Source organism: Vicugna pacos, chromosome 12 (genome assembly GCF_048564905.1).
Source record: "Vicugna pacos chromosome 12, VicPac4, whole genome shotgun sequence".
NCBI classification, from domain to species: Eukaryota; Metazoa; Chordata; class Mammalia; order Artiodactyla; family Camelidae; genus Vicugna; species Vicugna pacos.
This window is the reverse complement of record NC_132998.1, coordinates 7422917-7449969: the sequence shown is the minus strand read 5'-3', so window position 1 is coordinate 7449969 and position 27053 is coordinate 7422917. Positions and strand designations below refer to the sequence as shown.

Here is a 27053-nt window from a genome sequence, read left to right as displayed (position 1 = left end):
AACGGCTTGGGCCCCGGGGCTGGTCTGCCTGGGTTGGAGTCTGGCTCTACCACCTATTAGCTGTATGATTTTGGACAAGCTTTTTAACCTTTACACATGTTTCTCATCTGTAAAATGTTGATCATGATAGTCCCAACCCCACAGAGCAACTCATAAGAGTTGTAAGAATTAGTTAATATACAAGAAACGCTTGGAATAGTGCCTAGCATATAGAAACATTCAATAAATACTGACTTCATTGTTATTTAGTTGTATAAATAAAACAATCATCGTTAAAGAAAGGAGAAAAATTAATGAAGCAAAGCTATGAGTGAAATTACAAGTACTAAAAATTTACATTTAGAGACAGCTTCTCTTATATGTATCCTTCTCCAGTGTGTGTACACACACTTTTTTAGAACACAATGGCACTATAATATAATATGTATAAATGTTATTTTACTTACTATGTAAATAATGAATACATTTAAATAATATAAATATTAACAAGCATCAAAAAAAAAAGTCATACTGGTGCTACATTGTGTACCGTTTTATGGATACAAGGAATTCTACTGGATGTTTACTATTTCTGATTTTATTTTTCTTGTATAAACAATCCTTAAACAATCTAGTATATTGTTTTACACCCTTGTGTAATTATTTCATTAGGCTAAGTTACTGGAATTAGGATTGCTAGGTTAAAGGGTATATATATATTTTTTAGGACATTTACTGTTTTTTTCCTTGGTTATGATTCACCTGATCACCTTGATCAACTTTTTCTTGCAAGAGGACATTTTTCCAGACCTTGGTATAGTATATGACATGTTGTGTGTGTATGTCATCTATGTTTTATTACATAAATGACGGGTATAGTCGGTGACACATTGAGTACTTTGGACATGTTTTTTGATTTAACCTTAATATTCCTTCATAACAGGATAATTATAGCCTCATTTCTTTATTTGAATATTGAATATACACACAGAGAAAACCTTTTTGAAAGGTACAAAGGAATTTTTAATTTCCTTAATTATTTCCCCCACTCCTCTTCCTTAATGACCCCTCCTCAGGAGCAACCACTGTTGGCAGTTTCCTGTGTCTCCTTCTGGAGAGTTCCATGCATATGAAAGGATATACATATACATACTTTTTTTTGCACTCGTGGTGGCATACTTTACATATACTATTATATACCTTAGTTTTTTGTCTTAACAGTGTGTCTTAGAAGACTGCATACCTGGTGCATTTTAAGGCAGCAATAATTTTTTCCCCTCTGATTAGTTTTATAGATGTTGTAGAGAAACCAACTTACAATTTATTTAATTGAGGTAGATATTGTAAAGTAAGCAGTTCAACAGTTCAGTTATGGCTGTTTGGGGATATTTTTGCAATCGTGTAGAAGCTGTTTCAGGTAGCTCCTCTTCCTGACTAAGCAGTCTAAGGTTGTATTAACTGAAGGAGAGAGGAGAGGTGGCGATAGTCCCATTATGTCCATGTTGGCCACCCCACAGGTGGCACTCTGGGTACCTTGTTTTAGGGGCCATGGGCATCCTAGAACGCTGTGGAAGAACTGAGTCTGGGCTCGATGTTTCTCCTCTGTGCTCTTGCTGCGCCCTATCTTGACCTTTCCCAGGAGTGTCTGAGTGCAGGGTGACTGCTTTTGGGTACTGTGGAGAGGATTCTTGCTCTGGAATGTTAAACCAGATTGACTCTTATGGTCCATTCTAATTCTGAAGGCAAAAATAAAACTCACTTAACAGGGTCAATGGGAAAAACTTCTAGCTATGATCAAATTCTGTCATCTTTTATTCCTGTACTTCAAAGTAAAAGCATTCTCGTATTTTTTTATTCTCAAGTAACTTCTAAATTTAAATTTATATTTTTTCCATATTTGTGGAAGACAGATGTTTAAATTTGAATTATGACTTTTGGGGGGTGGTTGGAGGTAATTAGGTTTATTCATTTAATTATTTTTAATTGTGGTACTGGGGATTGAACCCAGAGCCTCATGCATGCTAGATGTGCACTCTACCACTTGAGCTATAACCTCCCCACTGAATTATGACTTTTAAAAAAAAGTATACTAATTAAAACTTTTGGTAGTTAAAAATAGAAGAACATTATCCTCAGTCTTACGTCCAAAAGAAACCATTGTTAACATTTTGATAATTCTTTCTGGTCTCTTTGTGTATGGATTGTTTATAAATACATGCTTTTAAACAGATCTGTATGTAAATTTGTGTCCTACTTTTTTCACCAATTATTGTATTATGTTAACTGAATATTCCTCATAAGCATCATTTAAAAGATATGTTATTCCATTAAATGAATTTGCATTACCATAATTGTTTAACTACCTTTACTGTTCATTTAAATGAATAAGTGATTATCTGATTTTTTTAAGTTTACTGGTATGATTTTTGCAAATCTATTTGGACCTCTTTTACTACCATTCTTTCTTCCTTCCTCCTTTAGAGGTATCCCTCTTCCTATTTAACATAATTCCAGATCTCCTCCCTACCTCTCCCTCAATGACCAGATTCTCTCCTGTTGTTATTTTTCCTTCTTTACTAGTGTTTTCCTCTCAGTACATAAACATCTTCAAGCCTTTCTCATCCTGAGGGAAAATATCCCACACAAGCTACTTCCTCAAGCTCCTGTCCTCCTTTAGCTGGTCCTCTCTTCTTCCTTGGAGATCAGCTTTTTGACCGGGTTCTCCTCAGTCCCTGTTTCTCTGTGTCATTTGTTCATTTTGAACCGCTGCAGCCTGGCTTCCACTGGCCATGCGGCACAAAACTGCTCTCCGTGGCACCACCCAGCTCCTCGGAACCACGGAACCACTCTCTGCTATGGTCTCCACAGTTCCATGTCCTGACAATTTTCAATTTTTTTTAATCTGACTTGTATTTGCAGTTTTTGACACCTCTTTTCCCTCTAAGCACTCCACTTCCTTAGCATTTTTTTGTGGTAAAAAAAATATTTACCATCTTAAACCATTTTTGAGTGTACAGTTCAGTGCTGTTAAGTATCTTCACATTGTTGTGAAACAGATCTCCAGAACTTTTCATCTTGCAAAACAAACTACTCATGAAAGAAAAATTCCCCTTCCTCCTCCTCCCTCTGCAACTCCCTTGACTTTTGTGAGTGATTTTCTCTTATCTCTAGCCAATCTTTCTCAGTCTTTTTTGCAAGCTCCTTTTTGTTTTTTCCCTTTTCTGTCATTGTTAAAGTATCCTCATGCACTGTTAGTGGTAGTGTAAGTTGAAAAGGCTTTCCCAAAGTCCAATATGGAAGTGTCTAGGGAAAGAAATAGTAGGCACACCATTCAGCCCAGCAGTCCCACCTCTGCGTATCTGTCCTAGGAGAGAGATTTGTCCTTGCGCTCCCAAAAAATCGTATTACAAAGATGTGAATTGCAACATGAGTTGTTCCAGGGGAAAAGTTGGCAATCAGGTAAACTTTAGTCATGAGGGGAATGGCTGAATACTTTGTAATCAAAGTGTAGACTGGTGGATTGGAAATTCTTACAATTAGAATGTAAATTACATGAGGGCAAGGACCTTACGTGTCTTGCTCATACATGAATCTTTGTAGAGCAAAGAAGAGCAACTGAAAGAATGAATGTTCACCAAGCAATGGATGGGGAGAGAAAGGTGGGAAGAGAGGCCATCTTCTTTTAAATGAGAATATAGTCATACATATTTCTTGTGGAAAAGGAAAGACTGAAAAATAAAGCAAGGGTACTATAGTCTTCAGACCCACCTTCATTTTCTGTTTCCATTCTGTGCACTTTCCCTGTGTGGCTTCTCAGAAGTCATCAGCTAGATCCTACAGTAAAACACAATTAAATATAATTCACCATAGTAAAAGTTAAAAAAAATAAAAGAGAGAAATCATAAGCTATCACCTTCAGGATTCCTACTTGGAATCTTTTTCTTTTTTTAATAGGCTTTATTTTTTTTAAGAGCAGTTTCAGGTTTATAGCAGAATTGAGGAAAATACAGAGTTTGCACATATATACTCCCCTACCCTCAACGTCTCATCAGTGTGGCATATTTGGTACAATTGATGAACCAACATGGACACATTATTATCAACCAAATTCCATAGTTTACGTTAGGGCTCACTCTTGACATTGCTTACTTGAAATCTTAAACTCTGTATGTCCAAAATTAAGATCATTATCTTTTTACCCCAATCCTGATCTTTTTTTTTTTTTTTTGAAATTCTTATTTTGGTCAATAAGAATTCACCACTTGTTATCCAAGGCAGAAACAAAGGACTCATCATCTTTTTATTGCTTTCTGAACCAATATAGATTCTTAAATGCCTTGGTTTGAGCCTTTATACTTTTTTTAAAATCTGAATTTTTACAGCAACCTCCTAAAAAGGTCTAACTTTCTCTAATCTTCCCTATCCCCTGTATCTTCTGCATAGGTGCCAGAATCATTTGTGTAAAACAGAAAACCGATCATGTCAATTTCTTAAAAATCCTTCAGGTGTACACACACTCAGAGAATGGTCCCTCACAAGATTCTCATTAATTACAAAGGAAAAAAGTAATAACTCAACAGTAGAGAAACCTGATGGACAGCATTTAACCAAAGGGTCAAAGTTAGTATCACCAGAAACAGTACAAATCAACATGTGCTCCTGATATGATGCATTGAGAACACAGTGCCACTTCTGTGGTATTTTTGCCCAAAATGAAACCTGCACTTAATCATGAGGAAACATAAGACAAATCCAAATTGAGAGGACCTTTTTTTTAAAAATTGAAGTGTAGTTGATTTACAGTGTTGTGTTAGTTTCTGGTGTACAGCACAGTGATTCAGTTATACATATATATTCATATATATTCTTTGTCATTATAGGCTATTACAAAATATTGGATATAGTTCCCTGTGCTGTACAGTAGGACCTTGTTGTTTATCTATTTTACGTATAGTAGTTTGTATCTGCTAATCCCAAACACCTAATTTATCCCTCCCCCTACCCTTTTCCTCTTTGGTAACCGTAAGTTTGTTTTCTATGTTTGTGAGTCTGTTTCTGCTTTGTAAATAAGTTCATTTGTATCATTATTTTTTAGATTCCACATATAAATGATAACATATTTGTCTTTCTCCTAACTTACTTCACTTAGTATAGTAATCTCTAAGTCCATCCATGTTGCTGCAAATGACATTATTTTATCCTTTTTTATGGCTGAGTAGTATTCCATTATATATCTATAATTGTGTGTGTATCTATATGTATATATAATTGTATATATACACACCACATCTTCTTTACGCAGTCATCTGTTGATGGACATTTAGGTTGCTTCCATGTCTTGGCTATTGTAAATAGGGCTGCTATGAACATTGGGGTGCATGTATCTTTTTGAGTCAGAGTTTTCTTCAGATACATGCCCAGGAATGGGATTCCTGGATCATATGGTAACTCTGTTTTTAGTTTTTAAGGAATCTCCATACTATTTTCCACAGTAGCTGCACCAAACTACATTCCCACCAACAGTGTAGGAGGGTTCCCTTTTCTCCACATCCTCTCCAGCATTTATTGTTTGTAGATTTTTAAATAATGACCCTTTTTACTGGTGTGAGGTGATAAACCGCATTGTGGTTTTGATTTGCATTTCTCTAATAATTAGCAATGTGGAGCATCTTTTCACATGCCTGTTGGCCATCTGTATGTCTTTGGAGAAATGTCTATTTAGGTCTTCCGCCCAGTTTCGATTGGGTTTGTTTTTTTTGTTATTGAGTTATATGAGCTATTTGTATATTCTGGAAATTAAGCCCTTGTCAGTCACATCGTTTGCAAATATTTTCTTCTAGTCTGTAGGTTGTCTTTTCGTTTTGTTTATGGTTTCCATTGCTGCGTAAAAGCTTATAAGTTTGATTAGGTCCCATTTGTTTTGTTTTTGTTTTTGTTTTTTTGCTTTTATCTCTGTTGTCTTGGGAGACTGACTTAGGATAACATTGCCAAGATTTATGTCGGAGAATGTTTTGCCTATGTTCTCTTCTAGGAGATTTATGGTATCCTGTCTTATGATTAAGTCTTTAAGCCGTTTTGAGTTTATTTTTGTGTATAGTATGAAGGAGTATTCTAACTTCATTGATCTACATGCAGCTGTCCAGCTTTCCCAACACCACTTGCTGAAGAGACTGTCTTTTCTAAATTGAAAGACATTCTCATTTAATTGGTGTGTATTCTTAAAACATGTTAAATTTATGAAAGACAAAGATTTAGTAACTTTTTCAGATTGAAGAATTAAGAAAGCTTGACAACTTAGTGCAACACAGACTTGAATGTTCTTTTGCTAAAGGAGATTATTGGGACAATAGGCAAAATTGGAAAAAGGTAGATACAGTATTACATCAGTATTAATTTCCTGATTTGCATAGTTTTACTATCATTATGTAAAATAATGTTCTTCTTTTTAGGAAATACAGTATACATTAAAGTTATCTAGGGTTAAAGGCAGCAAGTCTACAATTTACTCTCAAGCAGTTCAGAAAATTTTTATTAATCTGTTTATGTATATGTATAGAAATTATAAAGTAAATGTGGTAAAATGTTAACATTTAAGGAATCTGGATGAAGTATATATGGGATGTTTCTAAGTCTGAAATTGTCAAAATGAAAAATTAAAACCTACAGGTTTATGTCAACAAAAAGAATCCTTCAGGTATTCCTGTAGTTTTCAGGTTAATTCTAGTGCTGGTGTAGTGTCCCAGGGCCTTCCTAACTTCCTTACTCTTAATTTATCCATCCCTTTCCGAACTTCTGGTGCTAGTATGCTATTTCTTTGCTGTTGATTGAGCCAGGTTCTTTTGGTTGTAAGATACAGAAAACCAATTTAAAGTAGCTTAAGCAAAAAGAGGATACACAGGGTGGTGTCTCACAGAAACCAAAGGTTGGAAGACAGCAGGGTCTTGGGAATAAATCCAGCCCTCTGAAGCCTCAGGACTTTCCAGCTCTCATCCAGGCCTTTCTCACTGTGTCTGTTTCAGTCTTTTCTTTCGCTCTGTAGATTTGTCTTCCTCAGTCCACATAACAGGTAGAGAAAGAACAACTTCTCTTTCTTGGTGTCAAGCTCAAATTCTCAGAGATAGGATCCGTTGACCCTGCTTGGATTGCACGCTCACCCGTGGCCCAGTCAGCTGTAGCTTAGGGTCAAGTCTTACTGGTGAGCCATGTGGCTGAGAGAGAAAAGGAGAATTCCTAGTGAAGCACGCCATGGGTACGCGCTGCAGCTCTCAGTGATGGAGGCACACAGGGCAGTGACACTGTGGGCTGCTCTTGGCTCTCTTTCCACCATCTTCATTGTTCATTTCAGTGAGTTGCAATAAGGAAAATCACAAGGGGCCTTAGTTCTGGGTTTTACATTTCACTTTATGTCTTTAATATCATCCTTCATGTACTCACCCTAATCCATCACTGTTGACGGGTTATTCAAGGGAATGTTGGCATAGTAACTGAAGGCCAGCAGTCTAATGAGAGACACAAATATGGATATCCCCATTTTATATGAAGATAGCCAGACCAGGGTGGTTTACAGTAGCAATTTTGGAGGGTTTGTTAGTAAGCCCAAGGCCCTGAATTTAGGCCCTTGAGATGGAGGAATAAGCATGCAGAGAAATGGTGGTGACGGAGGTCAGTGTAATTGTAGCAGTGGCATCGGGTATCATTGTCTCTTATAAAACAGATAAAGAAAGATAAGTGGTTCCAAAGTGAGCCTTGTAATTTCTTGTATCCATCAGCCTTGTGTGTTAATCAGGATTTTTCTCAGGTTAAAGAGATAAACTAGTAAACATACTAGGGAATTTACTGGCTCGTGTAACTTATGTTTGGAAAGTGATTGTGGCTTCATGCATGGCTAAGTCCAGGATCTCGAGTGATTTCATCTGAATTTGAGTTCTCAGCTCGGCTTTCTGCATTATAGCTGCATTCTATAAGCAGCCTTTCCTCGGTAATGGCAGAGATGGTCACTGACTTCTCTGAGCTGAGCATCCTACCAGCTGTGCACCCCCAGGGGAAAGAGTGCCCCTTGAGAGCTCCAGTAGAGTCCCAGGCATCTCTCACTGACCCGGGTTGGGTCACATGTCCACTAGGAACCAGTGTGTGATTCCTGAGGGAAAACTGGTGCTGTTTGCAGACAATAGGGTGTTAAGTAGACAAAATACATGTCCACTCTACCCTGGTTGCTGGGAAGCTTCCAGTTAAAGCAACATTTAATCACACCAAACACTTTATTGTTTTGTAAAGAACTGTGCTTGCTGCAAAATTGGGTGTAGAATATGAGTTCCTACTCCTGAGAAATTTTTAATCAAGTAATAGAAATCAGATGTGTACATAAATAATGGTTACTCTCATGTACTGAGTGCCTAGTATGTGCCAGCAGGCACTTTGCTAAGTGTTTCATATGCCTTGTCTCTTTGAGGACAACTCTGTGAGAGTCACTTCTATTATTACTTATACCCATTTTATCTATTTAAAAAACCATTTAGGCTTTGGAAATGTGCAGAGTCTACCCAAGTCACACAGCTAATCAGTAGTAGACTTGGGGATGTCACACCCGTCAGTTTTGACTCAATCCAGTGCTGTACTTTGGCTTGCACTTGACCTGTCGAGGCCCTCAGCATCCATCCCATCTTCACCGCCTGCCCCGCCTCTACTGGACAGAGTGATTCTAAATTCCTGAGAACAATGTGATTGACTAGCTCATCTTTTTCAGGACATCACAGCTGATGGCTGATCTGTAGATTGTCTGCCCATCCTTGATCCAATTAGCCCACTGGTTGGATGTCCACAGGGGAGTTTCAGTTACTGTTCAGTGACCTCTTCGTTGGGTTTGGCCTTTAGGAGCCCAAAGAAGGGCACGGCAGCCTCACTGCTCTTTGAGTCTTTGTTCTCCTGAATTTCCCTCCCATTCAGACTCTCACCATCTCTCTCCTGCCTAGATGTTCTTCCTGTCTCAGATCTTGCCCCTGTTCACAGACTGATTCTTAAAGGGGACTTTTATCACATCATTCCTTGTATATCTTTCAGATGCTCCCCATAGCCCTCAGGATGAAGTCCAAACTCCTTATATAAGGCTTCTCAGGGCCTGGCCCTTGCTGGCCTCTCCAGCCTTATGTTTTGACACTCCCTTTCTGGCACCCTTCATATCAGCCTTTTTCTGAACCGTTTATAATTCCCTGAACTCATCGTATCCCTTCCTGCTCTGGGCCATTAAATATGCTATGTCATGTGCCTAAAACTCTTACGTCCCACCCTGGTCTGCCCCCCCCTGCCCCCTTACCCAGCCTAGCTAAGTCTTGTGTGTCTTGCTGGTGACACCTAGTTCTGGAAAACTTCTCAAAACCTCCCTCTCCTTTCAGCCTGGGTTAGGTATCCATATCTCTTGCCCTCATAACGCCCTGTGCTTATCCTAAAAGCATTTATCATTTCATATTCTAAGTGTATACTTATATAATGTCTTCTCCCATTAGAATTAAATTTAAGTCAGCTTTATCTACCCCCCCCAAATGACTGGCACATAGTAAGCTCTCAGTAAATATTTATTGGACAAATGAATGGATCTTGGCAATGAGATCAAGTTGGCACATGTCTGATCTTCTGAACTGGCCTCTTTTTCCTCTGTTGTTCCTTCCAGGACCTGGGTTTCAGTGATGAGACATGGGGTATGATGTAACCCGTTTCCAGGGGGATGTTGACGAAGACCTTATCTGTCCTATTTGCAGTGGAGTCTTGGAGGAGCCAGTCCAGGTGAGTCTGGCGGCAGCTTTGGGGAGGCAGTAGGTGGCAGTGGAGCTAGTAGGAGACATTCATAGGTGATGGGGCCAATGGGGAAGTCAGTGTGTCCTGGCTCCCTGTCCCCACTCCCCACACTCCTGACACACACAGGATAGTTTGGTGCAGAGGAGCAGTGGCAGCTGCAAGAGGAATGGGGCCTCCCAGAGTCTGTCTAGAGGTGGACGCCGCAGGAGTGCAGTGGTTCAGATTTCCTCCTGAGGTCGCTGTGAGACTGCTGTGCTGTGAAGCGTTTGTTTCTGTCCTCTGACAGTAGCTTGGTAGCTTCTTTTCCTCTTCAGCAGCTCTAACTAGGTTCTGTCTTCCTACCCAAGACTGAACTTTGGGACTCTCCCAAGAAGTTCTCTGCATTTTCATGATGTAGTAGTTCGGGTAATCAGCCAGTCTCCCCTCAGGCCTCTTCTGTCTGCCTACTATTTAACAAATAGGAAATAGGGGAACTGTAGGTACTGACCTAGTTTCTTCCTGGGATTTATTGAAAAAAATTTTTTGATGTAGCCATATACTCTGCATTTCGATATGAAAGCTGCCATTTTCATTAGGTCATTTCTCTACCAGCCTTGCCAGACCAGAGTCAGTTGTGTCTTCCTCGGGCAGGTATGAGAAGAAGCTCATGATTAACCAGGCAAGTATAATGAGTGAGATGAATTCTTAACAGTTGTATTCATGGGACATCATCCTGTATGGTCCTTATTGCCCACACTCTGTACATACCAGTTGATCCTCCATCACTCCTGCTTGGCTGGAAATAATCCCATTTTCCAAACCAGGACACCAGTCAGTGAGGGCTCTTGGCCCTTCCCCTACTCACTGCTTATACAACTCCCTGGAGCTCCCCTCGATCCTTAGAGTTTATTCTTACTGTCCAGTTTTCAACTCCCCAGAGCACAGATGCCTGAGCTGGATGAAAATCAGACTGCATCAATGGCAGCTAGCCCTGGACCTATCCCCTGCCTAGGCCTTTGCAGCCTACTGCCATTAGAAGCAGATTGGCTGGGTGTGGAGCAAGCTCTCCTGGCAGTGTCAAGAGGTCATGGGGTGTGTCAGTTACCTCCCTACCCTGGCAGGGCACTATCATTTGCGGTAAGTCACACGTGGAGAAGTGACTGTCTAAGGCAGAAACCACCCCCGGCCCCCAGGCTTTACCTTCTGAGGTTACCAGATACATTTCCAAGGGTAGAAGGGCCCTGATAGGGATGCTGATTTCCCTACATCATATTTATTCATTTATTGAATAGACAAATTCATACGGTTGAGAAATCAAAACAATATAAAAAGATACACGGTGAAAACTCTTGCGTCCATTCTTGTCCCAGTTTAGCTAATCCCCCCATGGATAACCATGTTTATTGGTTTATTTGGTATCCTTCCAGTGTGTATATGGGCAGAGATAAGCAACTATGAATGTTTATGTATATATTTGCCCACCTTTCTTGCACAGAATGTAGCACATTCTGTATACTCCCGCAGGGGTGACAGGTTTAGAGAAGAAGGTCACAAAAGAGGTGCCGTTGAGCTGGAATCTGAATGCCAGGAGGCATTCTGGCAGAGGGGAGCAGCAAAAGCAAGAGCAGGCATGAGTAGGGTGTGGACAAGGAACAGAGAGAAAGCCCAAATGGCCTGAACTCGGTGCTGGGAGCATGGTGTGAGGCGAGGAGAGGCCAGAGGCACAGGGCCAAATCCAGCAGAATTTTATGGGTCCTGAGCAGGAGTTTGGATTTATTTTAAGTGCAATGGGAAACCATTGTAAAGTTTCAAGCAGGCAAGGGATATGATCTAGTTTGCATTCTTAAATGAGTACTCCGGCTGCTGAATGTGGAATGGATTATAAAGGGGCAAGGCAGAAGTAGGAAGACCAGTTAGAATACATATTTAATAATGTAGATGTGTACACCTGAAACTGACACAACATTGTAAATCAACTATACGTCAATAAAATTTAAAAAAAAATAATGTAGATGAGAGATGATAGCTTGAAGTGGGTTAGTTGGGGAAAGTGGACAAATTTAGGATTTTTTTGGAAATAGCATCTATAAGATTTTGGAAAGGATCAAATATGTCTTTAAGTGAAAAATATAATGTACTGACAGTTGGATTAACGATATTGAGAATGACTTCTTTCGTTATGAAACCTTTCTGTTACAGATTTTGGTGTTTGTGAGCATCTTGAGGGTAGAAACTGTCTTTCTTTTTTTATCTCAAGGACCTCGCGAACTGCAGGGACAGAATAGGCACTCCAGTTACTCATTCATTCACCCACATCTACTGAGTGCCTGCTGTGTTTGTCCCACTGGAGGCCAGATAGTGTCTCCCCAAAGGCCACGGAATCCTCGCACTTTGAATTATCAGGGAAGCAGGCTGAAATACCTTTATGAAACTGAAAAGAATGTGATTCTACAAAAAAACAAAACAAAACAAAAAAAAGCTTGCCCTGTTTTGGAGCATAGGCCTGTTCACTGGGACTCAGAGCAAAGCCTTAGATGGGCCCTCGTGAAGTAAGAGCTTGGGCCCACCAAGAGAGGACCCTTAACCCCTCACCAGAAGTTCAAGGTTTTTGTTTTGTTTTACTTTCTTATATTGAACTTTAGCCAGTATATCTTTGCCCCCCCTCATCTCTACTCATCCCTCAAGACCTGTATCAAATTCTATCCTCTTCAAAAAGTTCAAGTAGAAAAATAGACAGTATGAGGTGGTAGAGGAATACCTTCCAGGCCAAGGTACAAGATAAAATCCCAGATGAAGTAAGTGATGAAGATTTAGGCAATCTATCCAAGAAAGAGTTTAGAGTAATGGTGACAAAGATATTCAGAGAACTCAAGAGGAGTATAGATCCACAGAGCGAAGTTTTTAGCAAAGAGTTGGAAATAACCAGAGTTGAAGAATAAAATTACTGAAATGAATAACACACTAGAAGGAACCAAGAATAGACTAAGTGAGGCAGAAGAATGGATCAGTGAGCAAGAAGGCAGATGAGTGGAAATCACTACTGCAGAACAGAAAAAATTAAAAAAGAATGAAAAGAAATGAGGATAGTTTAAGAGAACTCTGGGACAACATGAAATGCACTAATTGCATTATAGGGGTCCCCGAAAGAGAAGAGAGAGAAAAGACCTGAGAAAACTTTTGAGGAGATAATAACTGAAAACTTCCCTAACTTGGGAAAGGAAACAGTCACCCCAAGTCCAGGAAGCGTAGAGTACCACACAGGATCAACCCAAAGAGGGACGTGCCAAGGCACACAGTCATCAAATTGACAAAAATTAAGGATAAGGAGAAAACCTTAAAATCAGCAAGAGAAAAGCAACAAATGACATATAAGGCAGCTCCCATAAGGTTATCAGCTGATTTTTCAGCAGAAACTGTACAGGCCAGAAGGGAGCGGCACAATGTATTTAGAGTGATGCAAGGGGGAAACTTAAAACCAAGAATACTCTATCCAGCGAGGCCCTTGACAGACTTGATGGAGGATTCAAAAGCTTCACAGATAAATAAAAGCTAAAAGAATTCAGCACCATCAAACCAGCTTTACAGCAAATGTTAAAGGAACTTCTCTAGTCATCAAACCACAAGAAAAGAGAACAAAAAGAAGAAAGAAAAAAAGACCCACAAAAACAAACCCAAAACAATTAACAAAATGGCAATAAGAACATACATATCGATAATTACCTTAAATGTAAATGGATTAAACACTCCAACCAAAACACATAGACCGGCTGAATGGATACAAAAACAAGACCGACTGACTGGTATGCTGTCTGCAAGAGACCCACTTCAGAGCTAGAGACACATGCAGGCTGAAAGGAAGGGGTTGGAAAAAGATTCCATGCAAACAGAAACCAAAAGAAAGCTGGAGTAGCAATACTTATGTCAGACAAAATCGATTTTAAAATGAAGAGTGTTAGATTTTCTCAAAAACTTTGTGTGGCATCTACTGAGATGATCGTATAATTTTGTGTTTTTCACTCTGTTAATATGGTGTACTATGCTGATTGATTTTCTAATGTTAAACCAACATTGTGTTTCTGGGATGAAGCCCATTTGGTCATAATGTATTATCTTTTTATAAACCGAGTTATATTTGCTGAAGTTTGTTAATGTTTATATTTATGTTCATGGAGGATATGGGTTTGTCGTTTTCTTTTTTTATAACGTCTTTTCATGATACTGGTATCAGTGTAATGCTAGTCTCGTAGGATACGTTGGGAAGTGTTCCTTCTTCTACAATTTCCTGGGAAAGATTGTGTGGAATTGATATTACTTCCTCCTTAAATGTTCAGAAGATCTTACTAGTGAGCTCATCTGTGGCTGAGGTTTACCCTGTTGAAAGACCGTGGGGTATTGTTTTGAGTTTTGGGTATTTTTCAACAGCTGTATTGAGATATAATTTATATACTATTGAAAGTACGATTTTATGTGGGAAAAAAAAATCCTGTCCTCTTCAGAAATATCTGCCGTGATTGACCTAGACTGGAACGATCTCACCCTCTGGATTTCTTTGGCAATTATTGTGTATGTAATCCAGTTAGCAATTAATAATTGCCTTACGTCATCTCTCCCATTGTCTTGGAATATTATTTATACCTTTTATTGTTATATAACTTTGTTTTTCTTGTGTCACAATCCATTTGGAATCTTGAGCACAGGAAACACATCTGAAGCCTGTCGCCCACAATGCTTGGCCCATAGTAGATCTGTACTTTGCTGTGACCCCGGGGACCTCTGGTCCTGGAAGCTGCTCAGAGGCTTGATTGGCTTTGCAGAGTTAGTGTACCCAGGCTCTTAGCTCCCGCTAATTCTCTTGTGCCCCTTTTGCCCTACTCCCCCTTCTAGGCGCCTCACTGCGAGCATGCTTTCTGCAACGCCTGCATCACCCAGTGGTTCTCTCAGCAGCAGACGTGTCCGGTGGACCGAAGCGTTGTGACGGTCGCCCACCTGCGCCCAGTACCTCGGATCATGCGGAACATGTTGTCAAAGCTGCAGATTGCCTGCGACAACGCTGTGTTTGGCTGCAGTGCTGTTGTCCGGCTTGACAACCTCATGTCTCACCTCAGTGACTGTGAGCACAACCCAAAACGGCCTGTGACCTGTGAACAGGGATGTGGGTAAGATTCCTGCCCTCCTCCTGCCCAGATAAGGGCCTTCCCATTTATACCCCATCTCTGGATCCCCTGCTCACTCGCTGAGGAGCTTCCTGTGCATGTCGGCAAAGAGTGTTCTTGGCCCCCCCCGGCTCCCTGCTCCAGGATCTCACTTTTGTGCTGCTTTTCCAGCTATGGTCTTTTTGCTCTTGCTTTAATAAAAGGAGAGAGACAGCGATTCTGCAATCTGTGTGATAGCAGTAAAAACTCGCTTACTTTATTCTTCCCTTTTGTCCATTACTACTTTTTCTTTGTCAGATTGACTGCTCTAATTTCCAGCCTTCTCATATTCCCTCTGGACCTATTTTTTTCTTTCTTTGGGGTGTGAAATATTTGATTAAGTGCTGATAGCTAGGCCGTGAATCTAGGGCTTCTCAGAAGGAATGAGTGCACAGGCAGAACCTAGGAGGGGAAGGAGAGGCACGTGGGAGATGAGCCACTTTCATAGAGGGAAGGCGGCCCAGAGAAAGGAGACAGCAAAGGGACAGAGGGGAGTGGAGCAGAAGGTGGTGAAGGAAATAAACAAGAGGGAGCCTGAATGTTAGAAATGACTGCATGTTAGAAATTTGAGGTAGGAGAGAGTGCTCTCAGCAGTTGTGCGCCTTCGGCCACATGTCTTATTGAATGCTCCTGTTGTCCTATTCTTTTCCCACCTGGGGGGCAGCCTGGAGATGCCCAAAGATGAGCTGCCGAACCACAACTGCATTAAGCACCTGCGCTCAGTGGTCCAGCAGCAGCAGACACGCATTGCAGAGCTGGAGAAGACCTCAGCGGAACACAAACACCAGCTGGCGGAGCAGGTAGGGCCCAGAGGACACAGGGCAGAACATGTCCTCCGTAGGCACCTGTAACCTTGTGCCTGTGGGTGACAGGCTCCGATGTGAGCGGCAGGTCGGTGCCTGTGCTTGCGAGCCTCGGTTAGTACATACTCTGTGTGTAGCAGCCAATCAGACTGGAGCTCTTCTTGCTTCCCTTCTTCCCATCAGTGACATTCATTCACCTACTGTTTATCAAATGCCTTCCCTTGAAGGCACTTTGCTAAGCACTGGGGCTAGAGCTGTGAATGACAGTTGTATCCCTGTCTTCATGAAGCCCCCAGTCTGGTTGTTCCTCAGATCTCTTGATTTCCCTCATTCTCAGACAAACTTTTGTCTTTAGTCTGTTCTCTGTCATAACCATTATCCCTCATCCTCCTTCCCTCTAACAGAAGCGAGACATCCAGCTGCTAAAGGCATACATGCGTGCAATCCGCAGTGTCAACCCCAACCTTCAGAACCTGGAGGAGACAATTGAGTACAACGAGATCCTAGAGTGAGTGTCACTCAGGACGTGGAGTTACTCCACATCCTGGCGCCGAGCCCTGTTGGGGAGGAGCAGGGCAGTGGCAGAAGGAGGGTAATAAGAGGGCTGGGCTGGGGCCACCGCCTCTCAGATGTTGGGGTGAAGAACAAGGCCGGAGGAGAAAGGGATAATCTTGAGGATCTCATTCTTCTGGGTGGATGGAAGGGGAAACTTACCCAAGAATTAGGGGGGTACCCACGTGTACAGAGCCGTCTGTTAAAGGCCTGTGGAGCGCTAGGAGGACCAAAAAGAAATAGAAGATATTATTCATGCCTTCAGGGGGCTTACAATTCAGAGAAGAAGGTGCAAATCCAGGAAAGTGATGTAAAATATAGCAAAAATAAGCAAAGTAAACAAGCAAAATCTAAGATCCCTTTCAGTTCTGGGGTTCTATACAGTTCATAGACTGAACTGTTAAGTGTGAGTCAGTATATACAGTACACAGTGCTGCACGGGACACAGCAGAGGGGAACAGCTGCTCCTTCAGCACATGTTTGTGGAGCGCTTCCTGCATGTCAGGTACCATGTGCTAATAAGTATTGAAATTTTTCAGAAAAATAACAGGGACCCTATAGTCGTGGAGTTTAATCTGGTGAGAAACATGCAGTGACTTAGATGGAACCAACCAGGGAATTGTTTGAAGTTTCTGAGCCAATGATGGAAGGAAAGAAGGATGAATTGGGTTAGGCTGAGTGCAGAGCGGGTGGTCGTTCCTGTTTGGAGGAAAAGCCAATGCAGAGAAAGGGGATGAGCTGGAATGACCACCTCCAACTCCCTCTGCACAGGTGGGTGAACTCCCTGCAGCCAGCAAGAGTGACCCGCTGGGGAGGGATGATCTCGACCCCGGACGCTGTGCTCCAGGCGGTAATCAAGCGCTCCCTGGTGGAGAGTGGCTGTCCTGCCTCCATTGTCAACGAGCTGATTGAAAATGCCCACGAGCGGAGCTGGCCCCAGGGTCTGGCCACATTAGAGACAAGGCAGATGAACCGGCGTTACTATGAGAACTACGTGGCCAAGCGCATCCCTGGCAAGCAGGCTGTCGTCGTGATGGCCTGTGAGAACCAGCACATGGGTGACGACATGGTGCAGGAGCCGGGGCTTGTCATGATATTTGCGCATGGTGTGGAAGAGATATAGGAGATCTCGACGGGCTATGAGGAGGAGATGAAAATCAGAAAATCCTGTCACTCCAGCAGTGGGGCCCTGAGTCCTCCCCACTTCCCTTAATACCGTGGCTTACACCTGAGCCACACATCTCCCTGCTCTTCTGGCACTGAAGGGGGGCCCCGGGGCACTCTGCTCAGCCTTTCAGGTGGGGAACCCAGATTCCCTCCTTTTGCTTTATTTCTTCCCCTAAGATGTCTGTAAATTTTCCATCTGGTTGGGAAAGGCCCCACCTCTATATCTGTTTTCCTGCCTAGGGTCCCTGGTTCCAGTTATTTTCAGAAAGCACAAGGATACTCATTTTCTCCAGAGGATCAGGGTGGAGTGAGGAATCTCTAAGTGTTCCCCTCCTCCAAAACCAAGGAATCAGAACAGGCAGGACTATTGACTCTAAACAGCATTTAGAGGGCAGCTAGGGGAGAAATGGTGAGGGTGGAACAAAACCCTAGAAATGAATAAGGAGGCCAGCCGGCCATTGTTGGTGGCCCTTAGGGGAAGACTGGACCTCTGTGCCAAGCAATACCCCATTCAGCCCACCTTAAAGGTGTGGGCCCCCGCTGGGTCTGCAGGTGTGCAGGTTAGGATACTGAAAATTTCCAGATGAGCTCTTCTTTCCTACACTTCCTCGTGGTTAGGGAATGACAGGGGTGGGGGTGAGGGGTTAGTCTACTGGGGTGCATATGCTCAGCAGGAAGCAGCTCTCTGGCGTTTGCTGGAATCGGGTAGGCGCTGCCTCTGTGGCACAGGCCCTAATGGTTCCGTAGACCCTTCTCCAGCCCGGTGATTGTAACTAGTTATTTTGATAATTTCCTTTGGCCATTGTTACTTGTTTATATTTCACTCCCTCCCTCCCACTTTTTTTTTTTTTAAGAATGGCCTGATTATGGCTACCCCACTTTTCCAGCCCAGCCACATTGTTGGCAATTTAATTTATTTACTTTTTTTTTTTTTAAGAAAGGAAAAAGAAAAAAAATTAACAAAACTTAAAACTTTTGCTCTTCCTATTGTGGGGATTCTGGATAGGGTGGGACAGGGATGGGATCTGTTTTATATTTTTCCTTTTCAGCACAACCTTTGGCTTTAATATAGGAGGGCCAAGGGAGTCCTTGGCTGAACTTATGTCTGTCCCAGTCCTCCATAACCCATCCGAGATGAGGAGCTTCCTCTATTCCAGTGATGGATGTGACAGTCCAGCATCGATGCCTGTGCCCTCTGGAGAACTCTGCTCCCAGCCTATCCAGGGTCTCATTGTAAAACTCTGGACTTAGAGTATTAATTTTGAAGAAACCCTGCCCACTATGCGCCTCCCCTACCTGCCTGGTTTCCTTGGAGATAAACAGCTGGGTTCTAAGCTTCACCAGGCAAAGTGGGATAGAAAGTATGCCCCTGAGTACAGGCTGTACTCTGCCTCACCCAGGCCCCCAAGGACTTGAGCTCCACTTCAGGCTGCCCAGGGCATGCCGTGATCCCTAGGGTGACTGGCAGAGTAAGAGGAGAGGAGGTGGTGGGTGTGGGGTAGTGGGTAGTGGGTCTTAATAAGCAGGTGGGAGGTGGGGTTGGAGAGATGGCCGTGTAACAGCTGCTGCTCTTTTTGGAGTTGCTCTCCGGGCCAGCTTGCTGTAGGTCTGGGTAGTTGGGTCATGGCCCCAGTGGGACTGTGGGCAGGAGAGGGATACAGCGTGGAGGGCGTGTGGAACATCGTCATGTGTTCCAGCTCCAGGACGTTGTGCTCAGGAATTTGAAAACGCTGCTATACTTAGTCTGGTTACGACATTTCTTCCACCCCCACTGCCCCGGCCCGCCTTACCAAGGCCCATACCCTCCTGTCGTCATCCTCAGATGGAGCCAGGAAGCTCAGTAAAGGCTTCCCTACCCTTTGCACTAGTGTCTCTGCAGGTTGCTGGTTGTGTTTTATGTGCTGTTCCACGGTGTTGACTGCACTAATAAACCTTTTACTCAACTCTAAATTCTTAATTCACATCACTCCCCTCTTGAAGGTTCTCCTCTGCCTTGTCCTTTCTCTCGCCTTAATTCCCCTTACTTCCTCCCCACTTTGTAACCCACTCTTGTCTCAGAACCTCTGTTTAGGAGGATATCTGTCTGAGAGGAGTGCATTTCATATCTTCTTTGCCCTGCGTGCCCTCCTGTGTCCTTCCCTCCTGTCCCCTGTTTTGTACAATGAAAGCTCTCACTAGTGATCTGAACTGTATTCTTTTCAGGGTTTACCTTTGCTCCAAATCCACATCTTCTTACGTGCTCTGGGATTTCAGGATACTTTCTATGATGATATGCTAGTAACTTTCTCCCTTGTCCCCCAAGCACCTTTGCTTTGGAATCTGGGATTCCATCACAGGCAGGAACCCTCCACCCTTGTGTCCTAACCAAGAAGGTAAACACAAGGAAAAGAACCTGGAACATCTGCACCTGCTGTGGTTGCTAAGTCTTGCTAAACCCTTTTGTAGGCATCTGCTGCCATCTTCCTATCATGAGAAAATAATCTTTTACCGCAGTGCTATATTTTAAACTTCTTCAGCATTTATCATGCACCTAATATAAACTTGGTAGTACTCTAGCTACTCTAGTGGGGCAAAAAAAAAAAAAAAACCCCACAAAACACCCACATACGGGCATTCCTGTGCCCACTGGATCTACTACACTTTCATAAATACAAGGTCTGATTAAAAAATGCCGATGAACAAATCACAACCTAGAGCACAAGCAGTAATATTTGTACCCTAGTGATACCAGTAGTGTTTAAAAAAAAAAACTTCAAAATTACTTTCAGAAGCTGCTGTTCATTCTTTTGAATGTCATGAATGATGCAAAATCTTTTTAGGGTAGATTTGGTTTTTGCAGACCATTCATTGAGTGCCTATTCTACAAGAACTCACTAGGGTGGGACTGAGGGCAGTGGTTCATGTAGCAAAATGGCACCTATGTGAGCAGAGGGAAGAGAAAGCCACAATTCCGATGGGTTCCAGGAAAGACTTTTCCAGGAGATACAGTGTTTGTTCTAGATCAGAGTTTGGCAAACTACAGCTTGTATCCTGCTGCCTGATTTTGTAAAAAAGTTTTATTGGAACGTAGCCATGGCTGTTTCTGTTTACATATATTGTTTATGGATGCTTTGAGATTACAGCAGTAGAGCTGAGTAGTTCCCATAGAACTATGGCCACAAAGCCTAGAAGGTTTGCTATTTGATCCTTTATAGAAAAGTTGCCAACCTATTCTGGACTTTTAAGGTCAGGAGAATGGGCAGGGAAGTGCAGAGAGGGTTGGTTGGTTTGATTTTTCACTTCAGTATACATTTGAAAAGTCAGAACATTTTCCTACTGAAATAACAAATGCTTAAAATTAATATTAAATTAATATTCACAATTCCTCAACTGTCCTAAGAAAAGTACTTTTGGAGCTAGTTTTTGTCCAACCCTGGATCCAGTCCAGGAACCCTGCCATTACACCAGTTACGTGTTTTAACCCTCTTAGTCTGGATTCCTGGAACAATCTGTTTTTGGTGACAGTAATTGAAGAAATTGGGCCAGTTGTCTGGAGAGTGGCCTTTTGGATTTGATGGATTGCCTCTTGACAGTGTCCTTTAACTTGTTTTTCTAACCCCTGTTTCTACTAAACAGAACTAGGTCTAGAGTCAGAGAGATTCAAGTTAAACAGTTCTGGGGATAAAAGACATCACGGGAGAGATGTTCTTTACGTTGTGAAACATCAGGACGTAGGCCCAGCCGTCCCACCATTACTCTGATCTCTCCATTGTACGCTTGAGAGATGTTTTTAAAGCTGGCAAGGTGACGGACACGTGCCCTGAGAGAAGGGGCAGCTGGCAGTGCAGCTCCACCTGGTTACTTCTATACAAGAACAGGGCCCAACATTGCCCCTATTTTTCAAGAACTTTTGGACACCCTAATGTTTATATTAAATGTCACAACTTTTAAATATTGGCTCAATTTTTTAAAAATGTGGGCCAAAAAAAGAACAAAACAAAAACATCGGGTCCACCAGTTTGCAACCTCTGTTTTAGGCTAAGATCATAGCATGAATAAGAACAAATAAAGGTGAAAGATTTGTTGAAGGAAGAGACTAGTTAATCAGAATCTGAATTTGTTGAAGGAACTCATGGAAGATAAGACTAGAAATAATTTGGGGTCGATTCTTGGAAGGCCTTGAATACAGGGCAGGGAGTTTGGACTTCAATTTTATAGGTAGTTTTTGAGAAGAGTGACTTCCAACTTGTGAGTCTGATGGCGATATTATTAAGCTTTGCAGTAATTCATGCAAAAGAGAATTAGAGCCTGAAACACAGCAGGAAAGAGGACAAGAGACATCAGAGGAGAAAAGTCAACGGCTTTAGTAACTGACTAGATTCACTCAGCAAACGTTGATACCTGTCTTATGCCAGATGTGGTTCTAGGCATTTGAGATATACAAGTAATTGAGAAGCCTTGAAAGGAATGTGCAGCTTAGTAGTTGACATACACTTGAACAAATAAAGGAAAGCGCAGAATACCATGTTGCTATTAGGTAAGAACTAAGTACAAAGGGACAAGGAGGAAGGGGGTCAGCTACATACCTGGTGGGATGCAGGTGGGAAGGTTTCTCAGAGGAATCATTGGAATTGAGTTCTGAATAGAATCAGATCCTAGTAGTGAGGAAAGGGGCCAACAGCCAGATTCAGCATTTACTGTGAGTCACGCACTAAGTATTAAACATCTAGTCATCCCAACAGCTTCATAAAAAGATGCCATTATCATGTCCATTTTCTACGTGGAAAGACCAAGACAAAGGACAAAATTAGCACAGCTAATACTCAGAACTGGGACTTGAAAGTCATGCCAGAGCCCGAGCTCCCAACCACTGCACATAACACAGGGCAGGTAACCAAAGATGAGTCACAGCTAAAGACGGATTTCTAGTCTGAATGAGAAGATAGGTTCATTAATCTGAATAGGGAGAAGAGGATGAGCAGGTTTTGGGGGTGAAGTAATGAGCTAATTTGGGGGCCAATGGGTTGGAAGTGCTTCCACACAGAGGGGTTTAGCCAGAAAATGGAAATGTGGGTCTAGAGCTCAACAGCAAGAAGTTAGGATTACAGAGGTGGATTTGCAAGTTACCTGCCCAAAGATGATGAAGAAATTCTAAGAATGAATGCAACCACTAAAGGAAAGGAACAGCAAGAAGGCTAAGAATGTGACCTTGGGGAATTCCAGAAGTAATCGGCAACAAAATCTGGAAAATAGATGAGTGATAAAGGTGGCTAATGCTTCAGCTTTTTTTTTTAAAGAAATTTTGAAGTAATGAATCATTTAAATCTGGCTAATGAACTAGTTGTGAAGGAGTTCCAGAAATGTTTTGTGCAACGACAGCATTCCTGAAATAAGCGTAGGTTGAGATCATTTCAGCTGAAGTCCTCTAATTTGCTTTACTGGATAAACTGCAGAGATCCAAGCCTCTTAACATTTGGAACAAGTCAACAACTTGGAAGGGGATAGTGAGTTCCTATGTGTTAGATTTCCCCACTTTAGCTTTTTACTCAGATAAAAGCAAATTTGATTAAAATCTAAGAAATTGTAGCTGAAAAAAATCAGTATAGGGTGGCATTAGCTAGTCATTGGTTATAAGGTGGAGACAGAAGGAACTTCACGAGAGAAGGAAGGAATTAGGCTGTGACGTGGAGGCGCCCAGCCTGATTAGATTGGTGGTATCTTACTGGGAAGAATTAAGGATTAAAAATGGGTGATTTAGGCAGAGTGTATTGAGAATAGGAGCATGTGTTTGAACAGATGGGGCTCTGAAATTCCTAGACGGGATTAATATGATGAAAGTTGTGTTTTAGAGATTTAAATGGTGAAACTGGGGCACCTGAAAGGCCATTGTAACAAAAGTGTGCATTAGATGATGTGATGGAAGAGGCAATGATTGATGAATGATGGGCACGGGAAAAGAAAATGTCCAGTAATTCTTAAGGCTGAAACTAGATGAAATTAAGATAATCGTATTAAATGGGAAAAATTGAGAACGTGATTCTGGGAAAGAAACTTTTGTTAGTGTTTTAGGAGACATTAGTTCAGCCAGGCAGATGAACATGCAGACATATAGGCAGAGGGAGATACAGGACCATGGTTTGCCTGAGAGGCCATGTCTGGGATGGTGGCATGGGGTTTTGTCTTGGGAGGAGAGAGAAGAATGCAGCTTTCATACAAAGCCACAGAAGAAGGGAGAAAACAAATGAGATGGAGAAATAGTGTTCTAAGAGAAAAACAAGAAAGTACAGAGTCTCTGAAGTCCGATAATAAATCAATGGTTTTCAACATAGCAAAGTTTTCTGCCACAGTGTTATTAAAGATAGCATTGAAGCTGAGGCAGAAGGTATACATTTTATTTAAAAAAAAAAAGAAGTAGAAAACAACATGGTGATTTGGAAGTGTCAAGTGAAGGTGTAGTTTTGTTTGTCCTGAATTAACGAAGGATTGAACCAGTGGGATAGGAGCATCTTAACTTGTTATGGAAGAATATTTATGGACGGTTCCTTAGGTAGTTGAAATGAGTGAGACTGCAAGCACAGGTGGAGAAGGTAACATCAGGGCAGATGGATGAGCAAGGACAAATACTGAACCAGAAACTAAAGAATGCCCGTGAGTAGAATGTAGTAAATATGTAAGAAGGGGGCGTGTGTGTGTGTGTGTGTGTGTGTGTGTGTGTGTTGATTATGCAACACAAAGATACAAGGATAGAGAGACAGGATTTGTTGGGATGGAAGAGTGAAAGAATTGTGGAGTTGTGGTGGGCTTTGAGGATGATAAAAATTTGACATTCTCTCTCATACACGAAGGTTCGAAGTCTTAGCCTCTCACCCCGAAAGTTACAAGAGAGGTATTTGAGAGTGAAAGGTTGGATCTCAAGTACCGAATAACCTCAGCCCGCTATTCTCGGTCCAGATCCTCCATTTTGTAAACCATGGGGGTTGGGGGAGTGCTTCTTCTCTTCACAACATAGTTGTCGGTTGCCCTCTGCTGGTCAGTTTTGGTCTTGGCTCGCCAGGTGTTTAAATTTGAGAGCATGCGCAAAGTGGGATTTGGTAGGAAGTCCAGTACTGAGCCCATTAGATTCCATCCATTCAGTACGTTTTTGATCACATCTATGTCTAAGGCCTAGTAGTGGAGATGCAAACAAAATACAGTCTATCTCTCAAGAAGCTTACAGTCCAGTCTTAGTAAAGATTAAAACATGTACACATAACCGTGTGAAAAAACAACCATCTCACATAGTAAGATTAGGGTGTAGGATATGGTGGGTGACAGGTGGTCAGAGAAGACTTTCAGGAGAACCAACATCTAAGTGAAGACTGAGAAGGTGAGGATGAGAAAGATTATTTCAAGCAGAGAACAGCATGAACACAGATAAATACTACAGCAGGAACTAAAAGAATACCAGTGGATGAAACACAGTGAATATGGAAGAGTGGGGAGAAAAAAAGGAACCAGGTCGTGGAACACAGAAAGTAGCCATGGCAGGGTTTACAGTCTCTGCTACAGTGTGGATGCTTTATTGCAGCTTTACGTAGAGCAACTCGTTAGTCCTCACAAGTACCCCTACCCTCCAAATGAAAGCTCTGGCAGGTTGTAGGTCCATCCTGCACTCACCCCTGAGAAAAGTGGACACAGTTGAGACTATCTATATAGGAAGTAGACACAACATTGTAAACAGGCTATAACTCAATTTTTTTAAATGTTAAAAATAAATCAATAGGAAGTAGAATAAATATAACTTGTTTTTATTTTAATTAATTTTTGCAGAAGCATGTCAGAGGAGATGCCTTGCATGCAACCTAGTGGATGGTGGTGGTAGACTGATCGGTTCCAGCTTTTGTAATCAAGAGCCTTAAAGAGGAAGAGTAAACAGAACTGCAGGATGGAAAGTGAGAATGGGAGGTGGAGGGGAGGCAGTGAGGGTGATCTTGGAAAATATAGCATGAGGAAAGGTAGGAAAGGGGGAAACCCCAAAGTGTGAATGTGTAAAAAGCTCTATGAACCCCTGCCCTCTGTGGATCCTACTTGGAATTGAGGCTGTGCAAGAAATTAAATACAAAAAGAACATCATCAACTAGTATCCTAGATATTCCCCACAGTCAGAAATTGGAGATAGTAAGAACTAGCTGAGGTGAGTACAGGAGGGTTAGAGGTTAGAGAAGATAAATTCCCTAGCTAGGAATTTGGAACCCGGAGAACGTAGAACAGTATTGGCACATAATGAGCACTCAATAAAAAGTAAGTTATCTTCCCACCCTCTAGCTCCAGCTAGATTGGCAGTGTTGGTATTTCAATAGGCCACTCCTCTCTAGCCCTGTGATACCTGAGGAGGTGCATCTCCTCAAGGAAATGCCGGTGAGACAATGTCTTGTTTCCTGGGTCTTCATTGTAATCAGACCTACAATACGTGACATCTGGTCATGAAATCCAGAGTGCCCTTTTTTCCCACGGAACTCCAGTTTTGACTATTGTGGCACAAGAGGCATTCATGTTCCCAATCAACAGTTAACCCTTTCACCAAATCCTTTGCTGTGCCCTCCCAAAATAATGAAACATGCCGAAACTCTGCCTGCAAACCTGAAGTTACAGAATTCTGAAAGTACTTTGTGTCCTAGCAGCCAATACAGCTGTACATAATTAAGCTTCCCATGATCACTCTCATCCCCCTCCCCCAAATCCGGGGGTGAGACCTGGCTTCTATTTCCTAGACAGAAAGGGAGGTGCACGAAAGGCGTGTGAAGACAAGGGATTTCCTTTAAACACATCCTGATGGGAAAAAAACGGCCGTCACGAACAGGATTCGAACCTGTGCGGGGAAACCCCATTGGATTTCGAGTCCAACGCCTTAACCACTCGGCCACCGTGACTTCGAAAACCAACCTTTACCGCACACTTACAGAAGGGGTCCGCTTTGCGACCGGGGAGGGAGTGTGGCAGCAGCAGGAAGCCGGGCCCGGGGCCGAACACGCACACCCTGTGACCCTCTCCCATTCGGTTCCTTACCTCTTGCTCCATGCCACCCAAAGGAAAAAAGTCGTGTGGAACGGGTGACACAAGGAGGGAGAGTCTCTCGCCCAGCGAAGATTCGGGGTCTCAAGGAGCGCAAAGCTATTTAGGAGGCGATGGCGTGGCCTGCGGAGAAAGCAGTTGGAGGGAAGAGAATGGGCCCCTAGGGTGGCGGCTAGGGGACTCCTCGAGTGAAGGAGTGAGAGGAGACCTAAGACAAGGCGTTAGGGGCGAGGGAAGCTCCGAAAGAGTTTAAACGGGGAACTTATGGGGATGGATGAAAGGAAGGAACTTTTGGGGGAAGGAGTCGGGGGTTCCTTGGGATTAGGAGCTGCATAGGGTTAGTAATGTGCAGTGGGGTTAGGGCCACTCGGGGCTATGGGCTGGGGGCTCCTCAGGCGACGGGCACCCCCTTGGTGTACGATAGAGAGGTACCCCACTCCCTGGGCTCAGAGGCAAGAAGAGAACAGGCTTCACGTCAGGTAAAGAGCGATCTCAGGGGAGTGTGCGCCCCCTCCAGGAAGCAGCCTCCGCCCCAATGCTCCGGCCGCCGCCGCCGCCGCCC

At 42.6% G+C, this 27053-nt stretch overlaps 1 protein-coding gene, 1 long non-coding RNA gene and 1 other non-coding gene across 8 annotated transcripts in view; 1 reads left to right on the top strand and 2 right to left on the bottom strand.

Moving 5' to 3' along the window:
- The window catches only part of LOC102542940 (E3 ubiquitin-protein ligase NRDP1), a 24957-nt gene extending 5546 nt beyond the window's left edge, over positions 1-19411 (top strand). For 3 of the 4 annotated variants that reach the window (XM_072972655.1, XM_072972653.1, XM_072972654.1), the window contains exons 3-8: positions 9644-9756; positions 10360-10426; positions 14632-14903; positions 15604-15739; positions 16147-16250; positions 17066-19411. In XM_072972655.1, coding sequence (XP_072828756.1) covers positions 9698-9756; positions 10360-10426; positions 14632-14903; positions 15604-15739; positions 16147-16250; positions 17066-17417 — 990 coding nt within the window. In that variant the 5' untranslated portion in view covers positions 9644-9697 and the 3' untranslated portion in view covers positions 17418-19411. The remainder of the gene's footprint in view (positions 1-9643; positions 9757-10359; positions 10427-14631; positions 14904-15603; positions 15740-16146; positions 16251-17065) is intronic. The other variant, XM_006218572.4, reaches the window with a different exon arrangement.
- Positions 3770-27053, bottom strand: LOC107034978 (uncharacterized). Of its 3 annotated transcripts, none has more exons than XR_012078285.1 (3): positions 26924-27053; positions 26486-26614; positions 3770-3813 (listed from the first exon to the last, which is right to left on the bottom strand). It is a non-coding gene; the product is annotated as an uncharacterized lncRNA (long non-coding RNA). The 3 variants fall into 3 exon arrangements; XR_012078284.1 differs by lacking the exon at positions 3770-3813 and adding an exon at positions 15126-16514; XR_012078286.1 differs by lacking the exon at positions 3770-3813 and adding an exon at positions 22032-22095.
- Positions 26268-26349, bottom strand: TRNAS-CGA (transfer RNA serine (anticodon CGA)). The gene has a single exon. It is a non-coding gene; the product is annotated as a tRNA-Ser (tRNA).